We start from the raw sequence: 22,841 nt of genomic DNA on the forward strand, positions 1-22,841 counted from the left end.
ACAGAAATGGAACATTGTCAAACTATGTTTTAGTTTTCAGTCCACTAGTCTCTATCTGGACTCTAGAGTGTCTCCTTTCTTACAAGCATGAAGGTTCCCTCAAATGACTTGGAGGTGGGCCACCTAGATATCAAGCATGTGATTGGTTCAAAATTTTTGAAAATTTTGATGCATCATACATAATTTAAACTGGTAGAACTAGTGAATTACTTCAACCTTTGATTTTTATGGTGAAAAGGCATAGGTTGCCTGTTGCCATATACTTATATCAATATTATAAATTTGGTGATGCAGGGACTTTTCTTTTCTCCAAATCACCTTGCCAGCCATGGTCAACTTTTAATTAAAGAGTCCCAAGCAAGAAAGGTAATCCTTGATATGGACTTTTGTTTGGCTTCAATGTCCCCTTAGCACATTATTTATACATTAGCATTTTATTGGGAAAATCTTATTATAATCATGGTTGGTGGGAAAAAAAAGAAGTAATTTTTCTATTAGTATAACACTTTTTTTTTTTTTAAATGAAGGTAATACCAGGCTTGGTGTGATTTTTATTTCAATTTCAAATTGATTTTATGAAATAGTCAACAAATAGTTTTGAATCTAATCAATAAATTGAAATTGTTTTTGATACATCAATTTGAAAAATTTCATGAATAAAAAATCTGTTTGATAGTTTAACTATGATCATAATAGATTCTATATATTTCTTTGGGAGAGGGTGGGGTGGCGAATAGTAGAGGTGGGGTAGTGAGGCATATTGGTTTTATTTTTTTATTTTTGCTAGGGTGGGGTGAGACATATTGATGTTGAAACCATCGAGAGAAGATGAAGGGTGGTATTTCATTTTTAACATGAAATTATTTCTTTGCCATCAAATTAACCACGTTTTAAAGAGCAAGAATGAATTCAGTTTCAATTTCAAGATTGAAACAACTCATATATTTCAAAATTTCTATTCCGTTTGATTTCTATTTCACTAAAATAAGGTGCAAAAATCAAACCAAACAATTTTTAAAATAGAAATCACCCCATCAAATTGAGAAATCATAAAAAATCAGGCATAAATTAAAATAATTAACAATTAAAATAAAATTACAAATTTTTATTTTATATTTATTTTGCTAGTAAAAAGATTATTTCTACAATATTTATTCTCTCCATGGTTATGCTTCCTCAAAAGGAATTTTAGTTGATAATAGTATTGATGTTTCTTTGTTTCCTTAAACTGAACAATTGTGGTGTTGATGATTCATGGGAGTCCGAAGTGTTTTGATGATGATAGTGAAATCAGGCTACAATATGGCAATGATCTATGAAATCCAGTGCTGGTTTTGTGAAATTTACTTTCTCCGATACAGAGATCATCGGCTTTATGGGCTTCCATGGTTCTTTCTTGAAAAGTATGATACATCTCAGGTTTACTCCAATATCCCATTTTCTTCTGGATCTACTTTTTCTAGTAAGATATGACAGCATAGAAACCATATCATCAACATTATTTTACTTTTTCATATCCTTGACACTTAAGATGTAATTATATTGCTAAAAATTGATAAAACACAAAAAAAATGTGAATATAACCTTGCTTGTACCATTTCACTTACCACCAAGGTTTACATGATGCATTAACAACTTAAACAGACTATCAAAAATGAGTATTTGGTGTCCATATCGGAAGAATCGCGAGTGGTAAATACTAGGGTTGAGAATTTTAGGTCCAAGTCAGGTTGGACTGTTTACTTTCCACCAAGGTTACATGATCGGGATTTTTTGACACCCCTAGAAAATACCAACAACATTCACACCATAAGAGTTATTAGTTATTCTCTTAGTTGCCGAATGTCATTTGAATGAAAGATCAATGTTCACCAAAGGTCCTTTTTAAGTAGGCATCTGAAATATTCTCAACCTGGTCCCTTTAGAGAAACCACTCAATTTCAATATACTATATTATTATGTCAATCTGAAATATACCATTAAGGTGTAGTTTATATAAAAAAAAAATGATAATTAAATATCTATAGGTCTTTTATTCATTTCTTTTAACGTTTTAATTTATTTTTTATTGGTCAAGCCTCAATTTTTCATATATAAAAATGTGTAACAAATATTAAACTTTGCCGATTTATTGGATTTCTTATCATCAGAAAATATGTCAATATATGGGGTGTAAATGATTGAGTTTTGCACCGAAATTGGTGTATGACCAAGCTAGACCATGACCTTCTTATTTAACAGTTGGATTTGCCAAAATCACTCTTCCGAGTGTGTTGCACATTAGATGGTTGGGTGTATAGAAACTTCCATGGGTGGATTTTTTTTTTTTTTTTTTTTTTTTTTTTTTCTTATGCATGGAAAACAAGAAATTTTACCTAAAAATATTTCAGTTTAATAGCAGTTTTCCAAGATATACACTCATTATGGAATTCATGGAAAGCATAAAACTGCCACGTGGGAAGTTGCATAGGTGGAAATTTTGTGAATACATAAATCTCAAGATCCTTTATTTATATGTTAATTTTCATCTCACAAGGAGTTAGCCAAGTAGCAACATACAAATTTGAAAATTTAATGAATTTTTTTTTTTTTGGGTAAAGAAAATTTAATGAAAATAAAAGGCTGCAAATACAAGGGTATAAATCAATAATGAGTGCTTATCGCTACACATTTCACACAAGACAATTGATTGGGTAGTTTATAGGTAATTTTGAGATCCTAGGAAGTCATGGTATTGACTACCCTAATTCTTCAACTAAACCCCTCCAAATGGTAAATTCCAATTGGGCATGGCCATCAGGGCCAAACTTACATCCCTATATGGAGAGTTGATCCAGACTCATTAACTTAGATTGTATTTACTATATGTTCTTGGAATGCATGGCTCTAATTACTACTGGTCTATGGAGAGTCATAATATGTGGAGGCTATTTCTTGACTTGAAACAATTAGCACTTGATCATAATGAAACTTTACTATTGTCTCACGGTGATCCGCCTACATTTTGAAATACATTCTAATTGCACAAGACATTCTAAAATATCATATCATCTCCACCATCACTCTCTTTATTTTCATTCTTCCCAAAACCTTCCTGCGGGTCTTATTTTGGAGCAGGCTCCATGGCACTGGATTGGAAACCTAGCCCAAAAAGCCTTTTTTTTTTTTTTTTTTTTTTTTTTTTTTTTTTGTGGAGATAAAAAAAATCATAAGTGATAGATCAGTTGATAAAGACAAACATCTCAAATTAAGAGGTCATGGATTTAACAGTCCTTGAAGCATACCTATTAAAAGGAAAAGAAATCATACCAAACATAGTCTCAATCTTTCTCCATATTATGCGGTAGGGGTTCTTTTCTTCATAACATGATTCATTATGAACAGAGACAATAATTCTCTTGGCGAGTTCCTTGAATCAATCAACAATGGCTTCACAAGAGTCACAAACCATCAGCCTGAAGGTTCTAATTGACAAGAAGAACAGAAAAGTAGAATGGCAGAAGCTGATAGCGACTTTGTAGTCATTCTTTTCAGCTTCTTGACTATGCCAAATCGGAACCATATTGAAACTCATCAAAAAACAACCACAGCCAGCCACTATTAGGTCCTTGACCACTCTATACAAACAGGTGGGGAATCTTGAGGAGCAGTTTCTGCAGACTCTGGTATGCAAGTCCATTCTACTTCATCCAAGAAATCTTTATGAAAATGAGTGCAGGAAACTGAAACTGAATATTGATGATACAGAGCCCACCAAGTACTATATTTGTGCTGATTGGAATTGTAGCGGACAGGAGAGTGGCAGTTTGTATACTACTTTCAAGAATGTTAGATGCAATTGTGGGAAAATGATGGACAATGAGATATTAATGAAAAAAGAAGATCAGAGTGCAATTCCTGAAGGAGATAGAGGAGTTTTTGTTTGTGGAACGACCAAGTTCATGGTAAACGATGATTTGCAGGTAAAGCCCATTTCTGCAGCTACTATCGTGAAGCTATTGCATAAACTAGGGTTCAAAGGCATGAGTTCCCTCCAAGAAGCCGGGGCTCTGCCATGGTTTAGTGGGAGCAACCCATCAGGAGTAAAAGTACTAATGAAATGTATAATGATAATTACTTTGGCTACCTGACTACTGAGCTTGCTTTTCACTATTACATTTTGCAAATCCCAACTCCCCAACAAGTGAAACAGTAGGTCAAGGTGGATTTCTCAAGGGACCAATGTAGTTCAGGTTAACAGACAATTTACTTCAGCATTGGAGTATCTAATATTGAGAATTCATTGGTTTTCTTGAATTCAGAACAAGGGGTTGGTGAGGTATAAGTCCACCCAAACCTTTCCTCTGCATTCATACATCTTCATTAGATTGTTATCTTCCATGCCTTTTGGATTAGAAGTTATTACCTAAGCTTCTTATATCCATGTTACTTTTGTGATGCAGGCTTTTTGAGACTATTGAAGGCTTCTCTCTGCTCCCAATCGGTACTCACTGATGCCTTTGTCAATTTGGCCTAAAGAGTCCCAAGCAAGAAAAGTGATCTTTCACAAGGACATCATGGGATTTAAAATTTAAAATAGCCTAGAGTTCTTGTCAATGTTTATATTAGATTGTTCCATTGGTTTGTCCATTACAGCATAACAATTAGCTCTAGATAGAAATGTTCTATGACATTAAGGGTATCTCAACAATCAATGGGGTTGGTAGTCTAGTGGTGAAAATGTCTTCAACTCATCACCGTTCGAATTGGTTGATTGTGGGATCAAGTCTTGGTATGTCCACTATTACCCATTGGTCCTGTAAGAATCATGAACCGACATTGATCGACAATCGATTTGATAAATTAATACTTTGGTTTGATTTAGAATTATTGAACCATTTCAGACCAAGGAGGGATTTGTGGAATCACTATGGAAGAATTTTTTTCTTTCTTTCTTTTTGGACAGCTTGGCTATTGTTCTGTCCTAGGCACTTAGTCTGACATTGGGTCGATTGGTTCTATAAGACACTACAACTTAGACATATTTTGGTCCGACGTCAAATGGTTGAACCACCATCACAGATTAAATGTCCACCGGACCGGACATGTAGAGTGCTCCTGAACAACGCCTGCTTGCTAGTTGCTACTAGCTGGATTTGGTGGATGGCCGAACAAATCCAACATTAAGAACCTAAAAATCCAGAGGAAAATTAGGATTTTCTCTACAAGCAAACCTAAGGTGAGTGGAGTGATTGTTGATTGATGGATGGACTGACAGTTTTCATCATGAAGCTGCACCTCCATTAAAAAAACAGGGGTTTGCTAAATTCATTTAAAATTAGTATTGCAACATCCTCTGTTAAGCATTCAAGAGCTTCTGATTTGTGTTAGCTAGACTATCAGAGTTGCTTGAATCAACAATGGCTACACTTAAAGTTTACGAAAGAAAAAAATCAACAATGGCTTCCCAAGAAGGATCGTCACAGACCAGTAGGCTGAAGATTCTGATCGACAAGAATAACAGAGTAGTAATGGCTGAAGCTGAGAGTGACTTTGTGGACATTCTTTTAAGCTTCTTGACTATGTCAATGGGAACCATAGTGAGACTCATCAGCAAAGAACCACAACCAGCCACTCTTGGATCCATGACCACTTTATACAAAGAGGTGGAGAATCTTGAGAAGCAGCAGCTTCTGCAAACTCAGGCATGCAAGTCTATGCTACTTTATCCAAGGAACCCTTCTGAAAATGAGTGCAGGAAACTGAAACTGAAACTGAAATTGAATGTTGATAATACAGAGCCCATCAAGTATTATATTTGTGTTGATTGGAATTGCAGCCGAAGGGGGACTGGCGGTTTGTATACTACTTTCAAGAATGTCAGATGCAATTGTGGGAAAATGATGGCCAAGAAGATATGCAGGGAAAAAGAAAAAGAGGCTGCAAGTCCTGTGGTAGATGGAGGAGGTTTTGTTTATGGAAAAACCAAGTATATGGTAACCGATGATTTGAGGATAGAACCCATGTCTACAGCTACCATATTGACACAGTTGCGCAAATTAGGGCTCAAAGACATGAGTTCACTCCAAGAGACCACATTGAATATTGGCTCAGAGGAGGTATGATTATCACCTTATTGCATTGGGTTAAAGATTCAATATTGAAAATTCCAAGATTCAATATTGAACATTCTTTTTAATGTTACTGAAGAGAAACTTCCTCTTTTCTTTACTTATTGTATTTATCTCATGGATCTTTGCTTCTTGAGTTCATCTTAAGGGGTTTCAAAGGGTTTATGAATACTACTTGCATGTGTTACTATTTGGGTTCTAGACTTCTTGCCTTACTTTGAGCTTTGATTTTCAGCATCTTTATTTGTCTTGCTTCGCATTTTGCTCTGTTTTGGACCTTGCTGAAGGCTTTAATTGGCACATTTTGCTCTGTTTTGGGTTGGGATCCTATAAATCAGTATTAGTTTCTTTTACTGTGATAGTTTTGGGTTGGGGGTCCTATAAATCAGCTAGCTATTCACTGTATCAAGTATTATCATGAGTGTACAATTCGGTACCTCCATCAGAATCTTTTGTATTGTGTGATAGAACATTCAGTCATTCAGTCAATCTTAACTCACTGTAAATTTGTTTCTGTTGTCTTCCATATCTTCATTGATAGATTTTGAAACTGCTCAAGGGAATTTTATTTTCCAAGACACCTCTGACAGATGTTTTTCTTAGAAAGCAAGAATTTACATCTGAAGGTTTAAAATTTGAGATGGGAGATTTGTTGCAGTCTTCCTTGAGCTCTGCAGAAGGTTTGAATTTGAAATTAATGGTAAATAAGTCAACTAAAAAAGTATTATATGCTGAAGCCAGGGAAGACATGGTTGACTTTCTTCTCAGCTTCCTTGCTTTTCCTCTTGGATCCATTTTACGACTCTTGGGTGGGAATTCATCACTGGGATCTATGGACAATTTGTACAGAAGTGTAGAATGTTCAAGAGTTACGAGGGATGATAGTGTTAGAGAGCTGCTGCTGCAACCTGTGCTCAGCCGTGGTTTTGGTTGTAGTAGCAACCCACTAGGAGTAAAAGAATCTGAACAGCCTCCTTCTTCCTTGTGGTGTAGAAGTGTACAGGATAATTATAACTACTCTCACACCGGTTGCCTGACTACTGAGAAGCCTGATATGTATTGTTCTAGCACGTTTTCACAATTACGATTTGTAAATCCCAAGTCTCCAACAAGTGAAACAGCAGGTCATGGAGGATTTCTCAAGGGACCAGAGACGTTCTTCATAACAGACGATTTGGTTTTCACTCCAATAGATTCCTTCTGGAGTCTCTCCTTTCTCAAAAGCATGGAGTTTCCCCTAGATGACTTGGAGGTTCGTACGGTTAAAGTGGGCATGGTAGAGGTGAGTGGCTAATTTTTTTAGAAATTATTACGATATGCTTCATAGATAATTAGGTAGAACCAATGAATAACTATTCCTATCGTATGGTGAAAATGCATTGGTTCCCTTAAATTCAGAACTATATGGTCTGTTTATGGTGAAGGTTGGTAATGTATATGTCCTGCCAAACCGTTCCCCTGCATTCACACACCTCCATTGGATTGTTACATCTTAAACTATATTGTCTAACAGAGCCCTCAGATTCAATTTGTGCCAACTGATTTTTAAGGGTATTAGTCATGCTTCTTACATCAATGTTACTTTTGTGATGCAGGCTTTGAGGTTATTGAAAGCTTCTCTTCTCTCCAAATCAGTATTGACAGATGCCTTGGTCAACTTTGCCCGAAAGATTCCTAAAGAAGAGAAGTAAACTTGTTGAACCCCAATAGCCTAGAGTTCAATTACTACCGAACCTTAATTTTTTGTGGGTACTTTGATTTAATGAACTTTATCATGAATGTAAACTTGTGTTTGTCATTGATGTTTACGTTATAGGACAGCATATATACCAGTCTATAGCCTTTTTTATTTTGTGGTATTTTGGTAGTAAGAATTTTTAATCTTGTTGATTCAACATATTGCATGTATGTAGAAAGATAATCCACCATCCTTTTCCTTCTTGTGCTTAAATCAGCAAGCTTAAATTACTTGAAGAAAGAAGAAATCCAAATATGAGTATTCTTAATTATCAAATGATAAAGTAAAAGCTGACCAAGGCCAGTTCTCAAAACTATCATATTGTGGATAATATTAATGGCTTCCAAATAGTCTGAGATCAAGATGCCTTCTCCAGGTGAAATGTATCGATGAGAATGATACCTGCTCTAATCCCCAAAATCTCTTTTTCTTCACTGTGTTTAACCAAACAGTAGGCTAACCAGCAATGCTAATTAAAAGTATCATAAGCAGCATTTATATAATAAATTCTGAATGTGTATAGCTTGAAGAGATCTGCTGAATGAGTTCAGAGAATGATGACTGTCAGAACTACAGCAGTATAGTTAGAGGATCTATATGTAGTGTTCCTGTGTATGCCACAAGCTTTCCTTTTCAATTATTTATTTATTATTTAAAAAAGAAATTGTCACAAAGGGTCTGTGAAGGTGAGTGCCAAATGTTTTGTATAAGCATTCTTTCATTGAACTTCCTCTGCTATGCTCTGTTCTGGTTCTTAATAAAGAGGCTGCCCAGATTCATTACAGAAGTAGGTTATGTAACGGCTATACTGCCCTATTTATTAGAGATCATGAATTAAGAAAAGACAGACTTGATGACAATTGGTTCTTATGATTTCTCTACTTGAGAAGAGAAGGTCATAACTTCCTCGATAAGGCTAAGAGGCTGGTTACCTCCTAATTAGCCAAAACTCAAAGCTTAGTTCGTAAAACTAATTTATCAAATAGGGAATTCTCTATTTTATCTCTTTTCATTTATTTGTTATATTTTCCTCTATTTTGTTTCCACAAAATTTGTCTACGTAACACTGAACATTAACCATGTTGACTATATGTGTCAAAAATGAGATTTTCGAATCTCTAATTGATCAGTGGGAATTGGGGAACCGGTTGATACTTTGAATGCATAGCCAAATTAGGACATATTTGCACTTGTCCAGAAAATCTCAACCTCAGTCAAATTAGGAGACATTTGCACTAGTTTAGATATGCCCACTAGGTCACTACACTGGCCAAATTAGGAAAACTGTTTCCACATTTGCTTTAATTGCTGACAAACATTATGGTACTGAGTTTTCCTACACCCACAGTCGAGGGAGAGTCCCTTGACCAAGGGGTTTGAACTTCGAAAGGTGTCCAAAGGGTATTAAGAGACAGTACATGAGTATGATCGACTTATACAATAAAAGATGGGAGTAGTAATTAATCAAGGACTTTATAGAAGTGGCTGAACGCTCCTCCAATGCAACTTTCCCCAACATTTTGATGGGAAAGATTTGTTAGTCTTAATGGTTATTGGTAGGGACAACTTTGTATGGATATTAAATAAGGGAATAAATAGAGGAGGCAGAAAAATCAAAGAAAAAGATAATAGAAAGCAATAGATGCATGATGCTACCTTTCCAGGCAATGACCATCACATCAGAATGCCTTGAGATACAAGGAAAGGAATTAGCAATTCCTGTAAACCACTATTTCCCCTTACCTTGTGCTACTGCTCCCCATTTCTATTGATGGCAGATCTTACCCGTAACAATATATGGTGTTCATGAATGAGTACGGCGGCAATATTTTTCACATAAAATAATTTTTTAAGGAAAAGAACGCTACATGGTTGCATGGATCCTGGTCAAACATACGATGCTGCGAAATTACCATCTCAATCATTATAAAATCACAAAACTCTATCCTTGTTGATTTCTTTCTGTTCACTCTCTTTAGCCCATAAAACTGATGTAGTGGTTACATGACCAAGTAGCAAAATCCTGAATTTTAAACCTAATTAGGTTTAACCTCCTTGTTTTGAATAAATATTTCACCCTTGATGCATAAGGCCATTAGCATAAAACTGAAAAAGACACTGTTATTTCCCTCTATATAACAACATATTCCCATCATTTACTCTCAAAATTACTATTAAAAACTTACCGTTACCTAGAAAGGAGCAGCCATTGAATGGTATGTAAAAGGAAGTAGCAGCCACGGCCAAGGAAAGAGATTTGGGGCTGCAATTTTTTAAAGCAGCCATTGTAGAGACTTGGGCATCCCCAACCGCCACCCATGGCACCCAAATGCAGTCGCAGAGTCCTAATGACGCCACTATAAATGCTCCCAAAACTTCCTTAATTACTGGCTTTGCCTCTATAGATAAATTATAAGAAAAACCAATTAAACATCATAAGTTATAATTGCAAATAACCCAAGAGGTAGTATAGTTGGTGAGCAACGAACTTGGTACGAAACTTAAACTTGGACGTCCTAAATTAGACTCCCACTAGGCACACCTTGAGGCTTGAGCCACTCACACAGGGTGTTTAGTGTTCTTCATTGCTTTCAGTGAAAATTGAATTGTTTTCATTCAACCTCGGTATGACCCAGTTCATGTTGTTGTGGGGTCAGTATGGGCCCGCCGTTAGGTTGGGAGATTGTAATACCCTGAAATCTGAGTAGGGGTATTTTTGTCTTTTGACCATTGTAGGGTCAGGGTGACTTAAAGTGGGGATACCAGATCGTTGAGGGTGCATCAATCCTTGGTAAGTGCTAAAATTCATCCATTAAATGTAACTACAGTATAGAATAACTTTAGAGTTTTTACCCTAGAAATTACCATTTTGCCCTTGAACCTTAATTTACCATTTTGCCATTGAATCATAACTTAACTTTTCTTTTAATTATATGATTTTAATGTCAATCTTAATATTGACTTACTTACTTAAGAACCCTAACTAACTAATATTGACTTACTTTAACTATATATATATATATATATATATATTATCCACATGGATAATTAGATAACAAGTGGATAAGGCCTAATTAATTGACAACCCTAACAAACTAATTATTGTTAATTAATAATGAACAAATGAAGGCTTCTCTAATAAAGTTGAGACTTTCCTTTTGAAATTTAGATAGACTTGAGCATAAAGTAAGTAAGATAATATAGGATAAGTGAGAGAAAGAGTTGGAGATCAATTGTGACTAGAATAGAGGAAAAGATGGAGTTGGAGATGAAATATGAATGGTAGAAATAGAGTTGGACATGATTTGGGGAAGGAAAGTAGAAGCAAAAAACGTGGCTCTATTGTCTCTCAATCTCTATTTAAGGAAAATCAAAAGGAAGAAAAAGAAAATATATTGTGGAGAAGAAAAAGGAGAAGGAAGGAGAAGAAAAAGGAGAAAAGAATCAAGATTTCGAACAATTTTCAAAATAAGAGTTCTTAGCATTATTTAATTACTTTATTATTTTCTAATTTGAGGATTGATCATGATTTAAAAGTTTGAGACTTTAGATTATGGGTTTTAGGAGAGAAAAAAATAAGATTTTGATATGTTAATAGTAATTTTTGGATCAGACAGAACAGTAATCTGAGATTTTTTATATTATTAAAAATATTTAATAATTTTTTTATGATATGAAATAATTACTGGGATTATATGCATGTGTTTACGAGATCTCCTAAAAATTTCATTAAATTCGGAGTTGATTTGTTACACCGAAACATTCATATATTCAGATAGGTCACTGTGAGGGGAGTTTTTTATACCAAAGAATGGAGTAATGATGGAAGGAAATAAACTTCGAGTTTTAATCTAATTTTTTTTATCGTAGAAATTTTCATGAATTTTCTAAATCTATGAAAAAATTGGAAGTGATTTGAGTTCGGAAAAGTAGGTTAATGAATTTTATAAACTTGCTAGTCAGAATCTATTACAGTCTGAAGATCATTTTTGAGGGAGATTGATACCTAAGCTAAGAATGGTTTTTTTATGTGATTTTCGTATGAGACTTGTATATTTGAGTTACGTTTCAATAGGATATAATTTCAACTTATTTGGAATTTCAGAGATATTTATTTTCTATTTTTCTATGTCAGTAGGCAGAATAGGTTGAGGCAGAATTTTAGGAACGACATCAAGGTGAGTAGAGCCTCTATCCTAACTTGCTTATTTTTATAGTGCTATCCATAAGAGATTTTATAAACAATAGATCTATTCTAAACCTTGAATTTCATGTTGTTTTGTCAGTAAAATATAATTTTACAAACTTAATGTTATGTACATGAGAGAATGAGGAAACAAATTGAATTTTATTTTATGATTTGAATTATTATACATAGCATAATTTTATAAATGGGGTATTGATTACATAATGTTAGTTGCTAATATTATGTGTTAAGTTACGATTATGATTGCATGGAGTAATGTACTATGTGCATTACATAATTCTTATATCACATGAGTTTTTGTCTATGCATATGTGTTTAAAAACATTAGCTTACATAAATTTACTGTTTTGATATATAAGATGCATTGTTTGTTGTGGTAATGATACTTTACATTACCAACCTTGATTGAGGAGGGATGTGAGACTTCCTTGATCATTGATTTGTTATTTGTAGTTGTTTTGATGACTTTTATAAAAACTGAAATTGAAATTGATTTCAAATTTACGTAGGGACTAATAGGGTGGAATTAGAATATTGATCAAACTTGAATTCCGAACTTGTTTATATTTATATATATTTTTTGTTCTTGGTTGACTTTATTATTGTTGTCTCGTCTTATCAATATTGTCGTTATAATGTTGAGGTAATGATTGGTTTACTAGACTTTTTCTCAGTGGAACTGTAGACTACTAGATGACGCAACCTACCTTCAGTAGAATCTACCAATTGTTACTTGACCTTCGGGAGGTATGATTTGGTCTTTGGGAGGTTGGATACTAGCTAGTTTCTACGAATTTTTGTATGTTGAGTAGAGGCAATGTGGTGGCTATGACACATTTGTCATTCATGGATGATATTATGAATTTGTTGTTTAATTTCTTTTGAGTCATCATATGTACTTATGCGACGATATAAATGGAGCAATGTAAGTATATGTGGTATGCTTGTTCTTTTGATTTTTTGAAAATTTATTTATTAAACTATATATGTCTTTCCCCATATTAATTGTATGATCGTGATTTTAAAGTTGTTTAGTGTTATAATTCTACTCATTAAGTTTATTCCCAGAGACTTACCCTCATACTTACCCTCATAACTTGTAGAAGACGTTGGTGAGGACTATTATGGAGATGACGTGAATGTTGAGCCTATAGTTGATCAGCAGAAGGACATTGCTTATGAATTTAAAGAAGACAATGATTTTTATTTTTAGATGATGTATATTTTGAGTTAGAGTTTGAAGACATACTTTAATTCAACATTACTTTAAGTTTGAAATTTGAATTAGATATTTGAGCTTTAAATTTTAATAATATATTAATTTAGTTAACTCTTGCTTGCACTTATGTTTGTGAGGATACTATTCTGGTTCATTATCGCCTAGAATTTACAGATCCTATGGACCATTGATGTCCGAAAACCCTAGGCCAGGTTTCAGGGTGTCACATTCCACCTTCCATGTGTTCTAGCTTTCACATTCAAAATTGGGTATGGGATCAGTCTCCATCGGTTCTAAACCAAATACTTTCAGACTCAGCCGGTTTCTTCTTAGGCTCAGTTAGAATTGGTCTACTTTGGCCATATTCATTAGTAGGCGAAGAATCAGGGTCAATTGTTTTGATGAATAATGAAGGTTTATATATTGTGGTACTGGGGAAGATTCATAATTTAATTATGAATAGCAAGACCAAAATACTCTCCCTTGCATTCACATACCTCTAGATTTTTTGCATCTATGAAATTTATCATGGGAGAGAGGGACCTTGGGTTTCACTTGTTTACAAAATCTCAACATCATCAATCGATCTAACAACATTAGAAAAACATTTTGGGACTAGTTTAGATTTCCCCACTACACTGACCAAATTAGGAAAATTGCTCCCTCATTTGCCTAAATTGCTGAAAAACATTTTGGGATTGAGTTTTCCCCAAACCAACAGTCAATGGTGAATCTGATGTTGTTTAGAAGGTATATGGGGACAATACATGAGTATTATCCGTGGGTTGCCCAGATGGTTAGGGCGAATTAGGGATTTTGTGGATGGGCGCACGGTCTCAGATTTGATTCTCCATCTGTACATCTGCGATTTAAGTGGAAACCGTATTGGTGGGTTGTTGCGCTAGTCTCCCCGAGGATTAGTTGAGGTGCGCATAAGGTGGCAGGAACACCTTAGTTAACTTAAAAAAAAAAAAAAGATGGGTGTAATAATTAATTAATGACCTTAGAAGTGGCTGAGCCCTCTCCATAGGTGGGGCTGTGGAGGAAAACTTTCACCAGTATTTTGATAGAAAAGATTTGTTAGTCTCATGGTTATTGGTACGAACAAATTTGTATGGCTAATGGCTATAAAAAAAAGGAGGATGAAGAAAAATCCAACAAAGTTACTAGAAAACAATTGGTGCATGATGCTACCTTTCAGACAATGACCTCACATTGTTATTTTTTGGTAAGCAATGACTAACACATTAAAATACCTTAGGCAAGAAGGAAAAAATTAGCAATTTTTGTGAAGATTATTGTTTTCCCTTCTAATACACTAAAAATTCACATAAAACCAAAGGGAAAAAGAAAGTTACCTAGTCTATGAAATAAAGTCTCATTTTTTTTTTTTTAATAAAAAATCTCATTCATGTTGATACTTTTGCATGTGCTTTTGTAGGTCCCACGAACCATCGATGCCAGTATCAATTGTATCTACAATGCACCTCCTGAAAAGAGGGAAATTTTTTTTTTCTTTCTTTCAAAATTATTCATTAAACTTACAAATTCATTTATAATACCAATATCCAACAAATTATGCACCCAACGAAGGGCAAAAAAAAGGGGGGAAAAAAAAAGCAAAAAAAAATCCACCACCCATCAAAGACCTCAACTTTTTAAATTCATATTTACTGTAGCATATCAAATATTGACTATCAAATTCACATGGCCAATACGTATTGGTATCATGGTATTAATCAATATAGATTTTCTTTTTATTATTGGAAAATGGCCTTTTGAAATGTACGAGCTCGTCTTGATATTATCATATTATTATCAGCGGTGACCAATATGGTACCAGTGTTACCAAAAAATGACCGATATGATACCAGATACCATGCTTTTGTCTTTATAAACCAATCAAGCAATAACCCACCAAGGGCATTATAATGGAAAGTAGATCAGGTTCAGGGATCAAGTTCTCGTGCAGGATTGATCCACACAGATGGTATCCACCTAAGGAAAAATTTAGGTGGATTCTATATTTGTGGATCAGATCGTAAGAGAATGGACTCATTATAATGTCCCATTCTCATAACCAAAGTGGTGAAGAATGATACGCTTAGTCTCAGCCTTGTCCCAAGTATGACCTTAGATAGGAACCTATTGCAGGGTTAGGATTCATGTTCCCGACAACATTTAGTTGAGTTTCTCCTACCATGTGGATTGAACCTCTATCCTCTTCATCCTTTTCCAATTATATGTCCCCTTCTCTTGTTTTCTGTTTTCTTCATTTTGTTTTGTTTGGATTCATGTACCTGACTTATTAAGTTGGGATAAAATTAAGATTATTGTTGTATTGCCATAGAACTCGACCAAGAAATTAAGAACAAATTCTCTAAGAGAGTTGCTTGAATGAATCATCAATCAACAATGGCTTCCCAAGAAGGATCATCACAGACCATCAACCTGAAGGTTCTGATCGACAAGAAGAACAACAGAGTAGTAATGGCTGAAGCTGAGAGTGACTTTGTGGACATTCTTTTCAACTTCTTGACTATGCCCATGGGAACCATAGTGAGACTCATCAGCAAACATCCAGAGCCTGCCAATAGTGGATCCTTGACCAGTCTATACCAATGGGTGGAGAATCTTGATGAGCAGCTTCTGCAGAATCAAGCATGCAAGTCCATGCTACTTCATCCAAAGAATCCTTATGAAGAGGAGTACGGTAGGAAACTGAAACTGAATATCGATGCTACCAAATACTATATTTGTGCCGATTGGAATTGTAGCCGTGAGAATTACGGTTTGTTTAGTGCTTTCAAGAATGACAGATGCAACTGCGGGAAAATGATGGACAGGGAGATACGCAGGAACAAAGAATATGTGGCTGGAGATGGAGGAGTGTTTGTCTTTGGAAAGTCCAAGTTCATGGTAACAGATGATTTGCAGGTAAAGTCTATTTCTCCAGCTACTATAGTGACACTGTTGGACAAAGTTGGGATCAAAGACAAGAGATCACTTCAAGAGACTACACTGAATATTGGCTCAGAGGAGGTATGATTTTGATTCAATTTGAACCTTCTGTTTTCTTCTTCACTTGAGATCCCTCAGTAGAAGGAAGTAAAGTTCCACACTAGGATTTATACTGTTCTATCCCCAAACCTTCTGTTTGCCTCTCTGGTTTTCCAACTGGCTATGTAAGGATACTAAGGCTATGCTTGGTATGCATGTTGTCATTGTCCCACCTCAGAAAATGCTTTCTCAAAGAAAAAAATGAGAACATTTTGTGGAGGTATATTTGGCAAAATTACATTCTTGATTTTAGAATTTTTTCAGGCATTTCATCATAGACTTCATAGGCAGGATCTATTTGGAGTGAAGGAAATGCATTCCTAAATGAGAATGCATGTTCTCATTCCAATTGGGTTCTTGACTTTTTGCCTTATTTGGGCTTTACTGCTTTCCTTCTCTTTGGTCTTTGACTTTTCAGTATCTTTAATTATTTTTCTTACAACCCATTGTGCTCTCTGTATTTTGGGCCTTGCTAAAGACGTAATGGGCACATTTTGTGAATCTCTATTTGTTTGTTATACTAGGACTAGTTGGAGAATTGAAGTTTAATATTCTATGTGTATATACTGTTTGAAGTATTATGAGTATATACTAGGTACCTCAGAATCTTTTGTATTGTGTACAGATTATACATCCAATCTTTAACTAAATGAAAATTTTCTTCCGTTGTCTTCGATGTCTTCATTTATAGATTTTGAATCTGCTCAAGAGATCTTTATTTTCCAAGACACCTCTGACAGATGTTTTTGTTAGAAAGCAAGGAATATCTACTTCAGAAGGCCTAAATTTTGAGATAGCAGATGCAGTGCAGTCTAAGAGCAGCGGAAGTACTTTATATAGATTTCCAAGAGACATGAGTATGAAGTTAATGATGAGTAAGTCAATAAACAAAGCCTTGTATTCTGAAGCTGGGGAAGATCTGGTTAACTTTCTCCTCAGCTTCCTTACCTTGCCTCTTGGATCCATTTTACAACTCTTGGGTGGGAATTCATTGCTGGGATCCATGGACAATCTGTATATGAGTGTGGCATGGTCAAGAATTACCAAGACTGATACTATAAGGGACCTGCTTCTGCACCCCTGCCTCTGCCGTGGTTCTTACAACCCACTAGGACTAAATGAAATTGATGGTCAGCCTGATTCCTTGCGGTGTACAAGTTATCAAAATCCGCAGAATAAAGATGATAACCCTTATACTGCCTACCTGACTACTGAGCGGCAGCCTGATCATGGTCGAACAAGTGAATGCTGTAAATATTTACAACTTAAGTTTCCACCAAGTGGAGGAGGATTTCTCAAAGGACCAGCAAATTTCATGGTAACAGACAATTTGGTTTTCAAACCTTTAGTCTCTAACTGGAGTCACTGTCTCTCCTTTGTTACACAATTTAAAGTTCCCCTGGATGATTTGGAGGTCCGAGAGATTAACGTGGGCAGAGAGCAGGTGAGTGTCTCAAAAGTTTACAAGATTATGATATGGCATCATAGATAATATAATCAGTTAGAACTAGTTAATTACTTCATGGGCATTGGATTTTTATAATGAAGATGAACTATATAAGGGTATTAGTCAATCTTCTTAAATCAATCTTACATATAAATTATGTGATGCAGGCTTTGAGGTTATTGAAGTTTTATCTCTTCTCTAAATCGGTGCCAACTGATGCTTTGCAAGCCATATTCAACTTTGAATTAAAGAGTCCCAAACAAGAAGAGTAAATGTTGATATGGATATCATGGGACTTATAATAATAGCCTATTGAGTTCAGTGACCTTTGTAATGGTGGTTTTTTGATTTAATTTACTTGCTCATAGATATAGACTTGTGTTTTTTGTTATCGATGTTCCTCTAATGGCTCTGTTTACCACCAGTTAGCTATGTGTTATGGACCTGTTTCTCTAGTAAATTCACATTTCAGTTCTCATTTTCATGTTTTGATCTCTCTTCTTTTCATTTTTTTCCCTTGTGGTATCTTGCCTTTGTAATTTTTTTCTTTTCCGTCTTAATTTATTTTTTATCAAAAAAATAAAATAAAAATCCAAACCTTCAATGTTCAAACCTAGAAGAGGTATTTGAACAACCACGCAATCAACATGAAGTCTAGGGGTGTCAATCGGTCGGGCTAGGCCGGTCTCTATCGGGCTTAATCGGGCTTGACCACTTAAAAGCCTTACATCGTGAACGCCCGTTTAAGTTAACGGGCCTAGCTTTGTGGGCATGGTATGGTTTATAATCGGATCGGTCAGTGTCGGGTTTTAATCGGGCTTTTTTAAATGGGTCTTAACCGAGCCTTAACTGGACTACGGACCTATTTAAGCCTAAACGAGCTTTAAACATGGCTACCCTAAAAATATTTTCTTAAGTTGGTTGAATGCCCATAAATATGTGAAGCAAATCTTTAATAAAAAAGAAAAATGATATAAGATTATGGTTGTTCTTACAAGGAAAAAGAAGAGATTATGACATTTACAACTTACAAAATAAAGCTTAATTAAACCAAAACCTATTACGAAGCAAAGGGTAAGAAAGCTTAATTTGTTTCTTACTAATAGTGGCAAAATAGGAATTTTATGTAGTATTAAAGGGGTCAGGTTACAACGAGTCGGTTTGGTCGGGCTAGCTACTTATAACGTGAACACCCGTTTAATAAACATGTCAGGCTCGATTGGGCCTACCGGTGTGGGCTCAAGCCCGACACATTTTTTAAACGGACCAATCTAAGTCGGACCATAAACGTGTCTGGATCGATCGAGCCTACCAGTGCGGGCTTAGAATTCACACCCCTAATATGAACTAACAACTTGAAGTACTCAATAATCAGTTTTCTTTGTCATAGGGCAGTACCATTTATCATCATGATTCAAATTACTCTAAAGAATGTGAGACAATTGCTTTAACAAGATATGGGGGAAATAAGACTTGAAGCAACAAAACATTCCAAGCACCATCAATAATTAACTCACTAATGAAAGTAGGGCAAGTTGTATGGTCATAGAATCCATGGAAATAATACAACCAGGAATAGTGAAAAAAAGATCCAAATTTTAAAGAAAGAGGCAAAATCATCCCATTGCAGCCAACATGTCCAAATTATATTAAAAAAAAAGGGGGCATTGGTATATATGTGGCAAAGTCCTCTGATACGCATCGAGTCGCGATATCAGTTCCAACACTAATGCAATCGTTATTAAACTGATAACAATACTTAAAACCATGAACCCACCAGGCCACCACAGTATCACCCACTACAAATGTACATGGATTACTTTCCCTCATGGATTATTCATTATGACGTTTCAATCTTGTGATTCTGGGATTTGGCTCATCTCTAATTCTTGTATAATTCTCTCTTTACTAATTTGCGATTATAAAAAGTTTTTTGAAATTCAGATTCATTTTAACCTCTTAAATACCTTAAAGTTCCAACATCATTGAATTTTCAAAATATAAGAGTGTTGAATTTTGAAAATGTACAATGGCAATGGGTATGGAGAGAATTAAACTAGAATTGGGGACTCTTTTTCCATAGCTGATTGATTCTTCAAACAATTTTTTTTTTTTTATCAAGATTTTAATTGCAATGATATCTATTTATTAAAGAAAAAAAAAAAAACTTCTATCGGCACCTTGTTCTCCACCTCTCATTGGGCGCCGTTAAATTTAGCTCATTTCCTGAGTGGTGATCGTCCAATTTAGCTCCTTTTCTGATCGATCTAGATCGATTATCTGTATCGTTTTAGGGATAAAATAGTAAGAAAATCTTACTTAAAAAAGAAGGTGAAATCAACCAATAGGCACCTATCCATACTGTCCCCTAAATCCATGGGCATGAGTCCAAAAAGACCCTAAAATGCATAACGTCACGAGTTTCTCTGGTATTCCCTCCCCGCTTCTTGCGCCAAGACAAAAAGTAATTGAAGTCACGGAGCACAGGCCAATTATCATGGCAATTCACCCCAAATGAAATAATTCTATCCCACACAATCTGCCTACAAGATCCGACAGGATCTCCATATACACAAGTTAGGAAGAAAGGGGAGTTTGAGTTTTGTACTAACCTTAATATCTATCATTCTTGAATCAGCATATAAGAAGACTTCAATCTTCGAATTACTATCCCAAAAAGGATTCGACTTTCTCCTTAGTGGTGCATGTTTGCCCTGGTCACCCCATAGCTATTTGGGTGATCGTTACATGTCCAAGCGACTATCCAATGGTGTCTAACAAGGCATGAAGAAAGAACCGCTAACACTCTTCTCCTTAGCGGTAATCACCCCATAGCTCCCTGGACATTCACCACGTGTCCAGATGACAATCCAATGGTTCCTAACGAAGCACGGAGAAAGAGACGTCGGACATTTGGCGATCGCCCAGATAGCTATGGGGCAAGACCTGGACAATCACCCCTCAGGAGAGGTGCCAAATCCTCCTAAAAAGGGGCTAATCTAACTCCAGTATTCACTGGTTCAACGGCAAAGAGAGACGTTAGTTTGATCCAACGACCAATCCTCTCAAGCTTCTTGTCACAAGACTCGCAACATCTGGTCTCCATAAGGAATACGATATCCGGGTGAGTAGTTTGGGAAAGATGGTGAAGAGAGCTAACTGTCAAAGCCTTTCCCAACCCTTGATAATTTTATGAAATGATCTTCATAAATCCCTTGGTGCTGATCTCCCCTAACCACCACGGGGCATCCTGTAAAAAATGCTCTTGAAAGGACGGTGTATTTGAGACCAGAGCATGAGCAGCATCAATCTGAAACCACTTTGCTCATAAGTTTCAACTTGTTGGACTCCCCAAGCAATTTATTTATTTATTTTTCCCCAAGAAGGACAACACAGGGGAGGACACAGAGGATATGAGCAGGGGCAGTGGAATGGGTGAGGCGCATGGAGGGTTAACAATCTCAGTAGGAAGGTTGTGTCCTGAACTGGGTGAGTGGGGTTAGCTAGTTCAGGTATTGGACCAAGGGAGTAAATCAGGTTAAGGGTCTGGGTCTGGGCCTGGGCCTGGGCCTAGGCCATATTGCTGTGGCTAGTGAGGATGGGTGGTCTCCATTGTTAGTGGGGTAGGTCCAGTAATGGAAAAGTAAGATAGTAGGGGTAGGAGATGTGATAGGATGTTGGGGTTATTTGAGAAGTTGCATGAGTGGGTGTGCAGGGCGGATAGCAGATGGTGTGAGGAGTCTTCACTCGTAATGGGGCCGTTGCCGGATAGGTTGTTGGCTTGGTAGACAAGGTTTGAGGTAGAATCGGCTGGGTGCAGGGTGCCAGAGATATAGGTAGAGAGGCGGCCTGTGGGGTGAGGCATGAGCACCTGCGGAATTGCCATGGCCACTGTTAGTTAAAACGGGAACGGCAAAAAACAGAAACGTACGGTACCAGTTTTAAACAGATAAAAATGATGAATGATACGATCAAAAAACGGTCAAAAAAATAGGAAATAGCAAACAGAAGAAAACGAACGGTACGAGTATTAAACGTGTAGTTTTCAAAAAAACGAAACAAAAAAAACAGTAGTATACTCATGCAATTTGAGAGATTATTACTTGTATACATGCATCTAATATTCCAAAAGCTCTAGGAGTCCCAAGATAAAATAGCTCAATGGGCTACAAGAAAATGAGATGTTGCTAACTTTAACTTCTCCTTACTCAATGGGCTATAAGAAGATGAGATTTTTTTCCTATAGATAGTATGGAAGTTAAAAACAAAAAACCAAGAACTATATTGTCTTCACTCTTCACTTTTACTAATAGGTTTTTTTTTTAATTAATTAATTTTTTAATAAAATTCTTATTTTACCCTTAAAAAACGGATACGCGTTTAAAACGGCCGTTTAAAACACGTTTAAAACGGATTCTTTTGCCGTTTCCCTTTTTTTTCCAGATTGTATAATAACATACGGGAAAACACGTTTTAAACAGGAAAAAAAGGGGAACGCGTTTTAACTAACAGTGGTCATGACCTCATGGATATCGCAGGATACAAACAAAGCAGAAAAATCGAAAACAAAAGGAGGGAAATTTACTATCAGACTCCAATACTTTGCCTATATTTATAAACTTCCTCTATTTTTTTATTTCTTTTCTGATATTTCCCTGCTTTTGAATTTTTGTGTCTCTTTTTTTCATGCTTTTTTTAAATATTCAGATTACCTTTTCTTTTCACTGGTAATCTATTAAATATTTTTTAAATTGATCAGTTTAAAAATTGATTGGTTCAAATTGATTAAGAATGAAAATCAATACTTTATATGGGTCTCATTCCTCCATTAGAGAGTGGCGAGTTTCCATGAATTTAAATTTCTTTTCAGTTTGGAAGGATTAAGTGATTTGTATCGATATTTATTGAGAACGATACAAATTCAATACTTTTATTAATTTTTTTATGATTTTTTTAATCCCTAAAACCATATGTCGCAACCCTAACGGAGAATGTAACATTAAGATCGATACCGATCCGAATTAATATTGATTGAGATCGATATCAATTCAATATTGATA

General features: G+C 35.6%; 3 protein-coding genes across 3 annotated transcripts; all 3 read left to right on the forward strand.

Moving 5' to 3' along the window:
* The first annotated feature begins 3,425 nt into the window (after positions 1-3,425).
* LOC122058347 lies at positions 3,426-4,130 on the forward strand. Its single transcript, XM_042621030.1, has 2 exons — positions 3,426-3,488; positions 3,630-4,130. The coding sequence occupies exons 1-2, from the start codon at positions 3,426-3,428 to the stop codon at positions 4,128-4,130; spliced, it is 564 nt and encodes a 187-aa protein (XP_042476964.1).
* Positions 4,131-5,375: 1,245 nt separating this feature from the next.
* On the forward strand, positions 5,376-8,002 carry LOC122084581. The gene is made up of 3 exons (XM_042653274.1): positions 5,376-6,098; positions 6,652-7,392; positions 7,706-8,002. Exons 1-3 carry the CDS (start codon positions 5,400-5,402, stop codon positions 7,799-7,801), a joined length of 1,536 nt encoding a protein of 511 aa, XP_042509208.1. The 5' UTR covers positions 5,376-5,399; the 3' UTR covers positions 7,802-8,002.
* Positions 8,003-15,635: 7,633 nt separating this feature from the next.
* LOC122076614 lies at positions 15,636-18,265 on the forward strand. The gene is made up of 3 exons (XM_042642020.1): positions 15,636-16,316; positions 17,026-17,778; positions 17,949-18,265. Exons 1-3 carry the CDS (start codon positions 15,672-15,674, stop codon positions 18,051-18,053), a joined length of 1,503 nt encoding a protein of 500 aa, XP_042497954.1. The 5' UTR covers positions 15,636-15,671; the 3' UTR covers positions 18,054-18,265.
* The last annotated feature ends 4,576 nt before the right edge of the window (positions 18,266-22,841 follow it).

Source organism: Macadamia integrifolia, chromosome 1, assembly GCF_013358625.1.
Source record: "Macadamia integrifolia cultivar HAES 741 chromosome 1, SCU_Mint_v3, whole genome shotgun sequence".
Taxonomy (NCBI): Eukaryota; Viridiplantae; Streptophyta; class Magnoliopsida; order Proteales; family Proteaceae; genus Macadamia; species Macadamia integrifolia.